Below are 7,085 nucleotides of genomic sequence, written 5' to 3'. Positions count from 1 at the left end.
CACACAGACACACACACAGACACACACACAGACACACACACACAGTCCCATTATCCTTAACCCACAAGAAAGAATTAAGGTGGCTCTCCTGGGCACATTGAGGATTTCAAGGAATTAATACAGAAATGATAGTTGGACAGAAGGGCTCCCGCTAAGCTTTGATTAAACCCAGACCTATGACAGAAAAACAATGCACCATTATTACATTTTAAAAACCCCATAGCAACCGCAGTATTAAAAACACAAGAAGACAAGTGTGACAGGAGGAGCATTTAGTGTGGTGAAGCACTTAGTGAGAGGTTGAATAGCATTGCTCTCACCTGCCCAAACAAACCACAAAAAAGGCTCCAGAGCTTTATTTAACCTGCTCCAAACATGTATAGTGTGACAGCAACCTGAATCTTAATTTAACGCTGTATCTCCTTTTGACAACCCAAAACAGAACCTTTGTAAGCTGAACTGGATTCATAAAGGATGATGTAAAACAGACATTTGTTAAATAGATAATAAATTCAAATTGAAAGCAATGGTGTATATATAAAAACAAATTACAATATGTCACTGACCAGGAAGACAGGCTAACATAAGAGTCTACAGCCATGTTAACAGCTCTTTGAGGCTGTACAGCAGCTAAATGATGACATTAGCATGCTAACATTCTCGCAATGGCAATGCTAAAGAGATATAATAATGTTTACCATGTTCACCACCTAACTTTTTTGCATGTCAGCATGACAACATTTGTTTATTGGTGCAGCGAAGTACAGCTATTGGATAAAGTGAAAAGTTGACCTGATTATTTGAAATCATTCTGAGAGGGACATAAATGTTTAATGAAAATGTCATGGCAACCCATCTAATAGTTGTTGAGATATTTCAGCCCGGACCAAAGCGGTGGGTAGACAGAGAGACACACATTGCCATCCCTAGAGCCTTGTTGCTACTGTAAAGCTAAAAGCGTGGTTGGTAAAACAAGATCATGATAACAATATTAGATCTAATGTCAGAGACACAAAATAGGAAATGCTGAAAAAACTGTCATAGAAAACATGAATGATGTTCCACATAAATTAAAAACTAAGTGAGGGGGAAAAAGAGTCAAGAAGAATGTGAATGTATACAAAGTCTGTGCAGAGCTGTCACAGAGGTAGCTTTTGACAATAATCCAACTGATCACACTGTTGAGGGGATTTAGCTGATGTAGTTCTCTTCTGACCAAAGTGGAAAAAGGTCATGCACTCACAAAAAAAATCTACTATTCATACACCCAAATAGAACATCATGTTCACCGAGTCATTTTGTCTATTTAAGATCAAATTCTGATCATAACATTAGAATTGTGAACTTTTTGAGTCATGAATTTGAAGGACCCTGAGGGATTCACAACGGGTTTAAGTAACTTTAATCATCAATGCAATGCAAGCAATACCTCACAACTTTGGCAGCTGCTGATCTTAGACGAAAGTAACAGGTCTAATTGATTTTTTATTTCAAAGCACGTCCAATGAAAATTCATTAGCAGTGCTTTATCACCTTATCTATCCTCAGTCTGTGACTGGTGAGACTGATGAGTGTGCAAGAGTGAATTATGCAGCGTATGGGTGGGAAATCTGCTCAGTGAATTTGCCGTCTCATACACTGAAGCTCAGCTAAGAGCACATATACCCTATATTAACTGGTCCTGTAAATGGCTGTGTATATTTTATATTGAGTGCAAGATGCAATAACTGAATGTTTTTTCGTTAAATGTAGCGTCGAAATGCTGGTTATTTAATTTATGGTTTAGGTAGCACATTGTTGCTTCATTTAAATAGCTCCATCAGAAGTCATCAATGTGGTTGATAAAGGTTATCTTTAATATTTATATCCTGTACCTTAACTATAGGACTTAATATTTCACAACAGTAAAATGGACAATTCTGCAAAGCCACCTAAAAATAAAAAAAACTTCCTGTATATGCAACTTAAACCTTTGTTTTTTGTTTCTACTGTTTGTTCTTGGTACACATTTGTGCGTGCGTGTGTGTGTGTGTGTGTGTGTGTGTGTGTGTGTGTGTGTGTGTGGTGTGTGTGGGTGTGTGTGTGTGTGTGTGTGTGTGTGTGTGGGTGTGCGGCCTGTGTGTGAAAGAGAGCGAGAAGGTCATGTACTGTATGCAAATCCAACCTTTCCATAGACATCATGTTAAATAAATCCAGGGCCTGGCCCCTGAAAGTATGGCATTCAGATGATGCTGAGTTAATGCAAATTATTTTTATTACACTGTAGATAATGGCTCTGAAATCTACAGTTATTTTCTTTAGATTTCACAGTAACACTACTGTAAGATTTTTACAGTAGAATGCTGTAAAGTCTACATTACAACACTGTCGACATGACAAAAATCACAGTAGTCTAAGTATTACTGTAAAAAAAAAGAAGAAAAAAGAAATCACAATATAGCCACTATAGTACAATAAATAGTAAAGTAAACTACTCTATTTTTACTTTCTTATGTTGCGTTTTATTGTTTTGTATTTTACAGTGAATACATAAAATACTGTAAATGGAAGTACGGTACCTTTACTGTAAAAAGAATTTACAGTAACTTGCTGGCCAATTGTTGCCAGTACGTTACTGTAACTTTTACATTGAATTTGTTACAGTGTACTGTTGGGGGAAATGTGTAAAATGTGTTTTTAAATGGGTTTCCCAGACTACACAGACAGATTATACCATAGCTGGTACTAAAAGCCACATGGATAACACTTTCATTTTGCATCATAACACTAATCCAAATGCTCCATCAGTCCCCAATTATCAACACCTCATTGTATCACATTGAAAGCAGAAGGATTGCTGACAATCCCTCTATCATTATCCTTTATATTCCCATCATTCCCTCCAATTGCTTCTGCTCTGCCTCCTCTTCACTGGCGTGTCCCTGACTCACGGCTTCCTGAGTCTTAACGAGCCATTGAGGTATAATTGCTCCTCGAGGGTCGTTGTTAACCGACACCACTGCTTCCTGCGTGTCATTCAGTCAAGCCCCTGTCAGCTTGAATAGAACGACAGGCTGTATATACTACCAGAGTTTCCAAACCAGTCGAACGTAACGACTGTTGAGTCCACTAATTTCAGGTCAAGCTCCTCTCTGGACTGCAAAGCATAGCAATACAAAACGCATATTCTGACATGTTCCTTACAGCCATGAAGAACACTTGAGATGTGCATTCAAAAACTAAATGAAGCTTCTTATTTTCGTTTTTTTCTTTGATACTGATCACACAGCTGTGTGGCAGAAGCCAGCTTTGATATTTACACCACTAAAATAATTACAAAAAACAATCCTAGACCCAAGGACACGGTTTCAACTCAGTCTATCCCAAAGCAACACAATTTTATAATGAGGCAGATTATACTGTCCTTGGTGCCAAGGGCAAGTGTGTGTGTGTGTGTGTGTGACTTGAAAGTTCTGTACTGCTTCTATGTGATGTAATCCAAAGGGAAGGCTTGTACTCCAGGCACATGCTGTGTCCTCCTCCGCCCTGCCAGTGGCTTTAACCTCAACAGATGACAACGGACGACCACAAAGGGCGATGGGGAAGTGGGGTACATGACTGTTTTTCTGCTTCCATAAGAAGTGAAGACTGGTCTTGTACATGTCCAGAAATATATCTTTCTATGTTTTATTTTGTTAAAAATCAACACATTTAAAAAATATGTATATATATATATATATATATATATATATATATATATATTTCTAGAGAGAACTGCGATGCATCCAAGAATCAATGATTTTTCCCCACCCCTAGTAAATGCTGCACGAGACAAGAGCAGTGACACAGCAGGAAAGTAACGGTATCAATCAAGCATCAGCCCAGAATTTCAAGTTATTTTGTCATTAAAGTCTTAAATAAAGAACTCTCACAGTAAATTCCTGAATAAAGTTTCTCACATCAATTTCATGATTTATTACATAGCACATCCTGTTGCCTGTTTCCTGAAGTCCAAGAGTGTCAAAACGTTAAAGTGGGACACATAATGTAAGTTAAACATTATGCTGGATATTTATATGCAGAATAAAAATCTAAAATGTAGGGAGGGAGTGTTGGTCCAACTATTACTGTGGCTGTCGCCTCTTTCGCTCCACAAGGGAAAAGAACTTCATCAACAACCTAAATTTGGCTCCTTCAGTGTTTTCCAGTTCAGACTTGTGTGTTGGATGTGTAACTTGGTCTGACCTATTAGATTATATTAGAATAAAATTGCTTCTCGATTTTAACATCTAAAAGCAGTCAGAAAGGTCAGGTGGCAACACAATTAACCATGCTGATTTATTTTATATAAAAAATATAAAAGCTTTTTCATGTGGCGCTGCCCCCCTCAAAACACAACACTCAAGTCATCAATCAATCAAAAGCTTCTGTCTCATCTCACCTTCACACTACACCCTCATTTAAAACATTGCACAATGCTATTCAATGGCTAATGGCCCTGGCGGTAGTTAAAAAAATATATTGTGATATTTATTTTCTATCAAACGACCAAGCAAGTCCTTAAATTATGTTTCTGTATAATTTCCCTGTTCAACAACTTGGCAAGGCCCAGTTACTAAACAGAATATGTCCACAAATTAACTGTAGATGGTCATTAACATGGGTTATTTAACTAAAGGTGGCCGTTCCACCCGTCCATAGACAGGACACAAATAATTCATCTTTTTTTTTCCAACTTTAATCACACCAAAATAGTGTGAACGTGCCAAGCAGCTGCAATGTTGCCTTATTTGCATTCCGACAGCCAGCTTTGACGCATCGCCACAGGCTAGAACACAGACGCTGTCCTCTCTCTCCAAATTGCCTACTAAGTAGCTCCTGGACATCAGCAGTCACCCTGTCTGTCTGTACTGTTTGTGACAGCTATGTTCACATTTTTTCCAGCCTGATTCCCCTGGTGTCTCTCAGACACAAACTGCTTCTGTCATCCGGCGTTGAAATACAGCTGGATTCTGCTCCGAAAACATCGTTTGACTTTTTTTTTGTTCTTCCTTCTCTTTCCGACGCAAAAAAACAATTAAGAGAAATACGCAATGCAGAAGCTCCAGCTAGCAATGTGACAATGTCTTTCAACATTAGATGTTGATGGTTTGTTTGTCATATTTTGTCATCATAAAGTCACCATGGTAATTTTAGAGAATATGGTAATGTTGGCAGTGTGGAGGAACATAATAATAACTCCCATCCATCAAAGTTTGCACAAAAAATCCAGATCAGAAGTTTTAGCCCAGCAGCCATCAACATCCAACATCTTACACTATTTAGGACATCCTGTCACTTAATGCATCCAAAGCCATCAGAGACTCCAAGCCCTAATCCAATAAGAAAACTTTTTAATCCCACGCTCAATAGTCAATATTCAATCCTTTATGTAGAACATTTCCTAGAGAGATTAAAGAGATTAAGCACGTCCTCCTAGATGAGAAATTAATCAATCATGTGCTATTCTGTGAGCAGGAATCCAGAATGAGGCAAAAAAAAAAAAACAGCATGCTAGCATTTATGATAGCGAGAAGCTCAAAAGTGATGTAGCCGCAGGGAGGGAGCATTCAACACTTCACACATCGGGGAGACGGCAGAGCTGCAGGCAGCAAAGCAGCCCCTCACTCCGCCCGTCACGGATGGTGTGTCAAGGTCTGTTGCTCTGACCCTTCACTTAGCACTCCCAACCTCCTCACACTGTGGTAACCAAGGAGCAATATGCACATGCAGTATACCATTTTCTGAATCCTTTGAAAAACTAATAGCAAATAATACAGTATATTAAAGAACTGTACGATACAACTTTATTGTCAGTTTACACTGAATATCATTATACCACTGATATTAGGTTGTGATTTCTCAATATATCTATAGTCATTCTTTAAAATATCCTATAGAAGTAAGGTTTACTTTAATAACAGTATGTATTATATGGTCTTGAATGTAGGCTATTGCCTGATAATACACATGTAGAGGACTTTTTTTTTTTTTAAATTGGCATTGGCATTAAAAAAAGGTATTCAATATTGAGCCTAACATTCTATCTATCTCTAGTCGTTGGATATGATTGCACAAATTGGCGGTAGTAGCCTAGTATTTAATTTTAGGGCTGAAACATATGTTGACTTGTTTAATTTATGAAATGTCAAAAAAGAAAAAAAATGTCCACTGCAAATTAAACAACCAACAGTTCAAAACACAATATTCAATAAAAAAAAATTACACACAAAAACAGCAAATCTTAACATTTGAGAATTATAATCAGCAAATGTTTAGCTTTATTAAACAATAATAAAATATTTAAAAGAAAATTCTTCCGTGGCTCGATTAGTAGGCTATTCGACTAATTTCCGGTATCAGTTGGAAGTAGCTAGTTAATTAATGCTATTTGTTGCTTTGGTAAATGACAGTTGACAGTGGGACTAGCCAGCTCACTCAGAAGGAAGTAAAGTAAAGCATTTACAACTAAAACTGAACTAGCTACACAAGTCTACACAGCCTGTAATTGAAAAGCAATTTACACCACGTAACATTCAGCTTAGCTACGTTTGGCTACAAGACAAAACAAAAGCTCTCCAGTACGTAAACACTCTAGCTTACTACGAACAGCCAGAGGCACACATTGTCCTTCTTCACCCTCTCTTGATGCATTTTACTGCCTTTGCTACGTCGCCAAAATCTTTACAACATTGTACCAAATCCAAACACTACAACAAACCCATTGTCTCACTTACTTTCGTGCTTTGAAGTTCCCCATGTGTGCCGCGGAACTCCGGGGCTCTTGATAATCGCTCTGCCGGCGGATTTCAGGGCATCCATCCCGAGGTGTGTCCGCTCTCCGCCAGGTGGATTCCCCAGTCTGTCTTCCACAGGGAGGTAAATACGTACAGCAGGTCGGGCTCGACGGAGGATGCGCCAAAGAGGGAAAAAGCGAAGATAGAGACTACTGATATAAGTTCCCTCCCTGTATCGCTCTCGTTTTCTCTCCCCACTCAGAAACTGGCAACCAGCTGAGGCTGAGCAATGGGGTAAGCACGTGCACATACCGCACTGTCTCTAAAGTT

General features: G+C 38.5%; 1 protein-coding gene across 3 annotated transcripts in view; it reads right to left on the bottom strand.

Moving 5' to 3' along the window:
- si:dkey-71h2.2 (low density lipoprotein receptor adapter protein 1) overlaps positions 1-7,085 on the bottom strand; it is a 90,993-nt gene extending 83,908 nt beyond the window's left edge. The window contains exon 1 of one of the 3 annotated variants that reach the window (XM_032543710.1): positions 6,756-7,085. In XM_032543710.1, the coding sequence (XP_032399601.1) occupies positions 6,756-7,065 (310 nt within the window). In that variant the 5' untranslated portion in view covers positions 7,066-7,085. The remainder of the gene's footprint in view (positions 1-6,755) is intronic. The other 2 variants (XM_032543711.1, XM_032543712.1) reach the window with 2 other exon arrangements.

Source organism: Etheostoma spectabile, chromosome 18 (genome assembly GCF_008692095.1).
Source record: "Etheostoma spectabile isolate EspeVRDwgs_2016 chromosome 18, UIUC_Espe_1.0, whole genome shotgun sequence".
Taxonomy (NCBI): Eukaryota; Metazoa; Chordata; class Actinopteri; order Perciformes; family Percidae; genus Etheostoma; species Etheostoma spectabile.
This window is presented reverse-complemented; position numbering and strand designations above follow the sequence as displayed.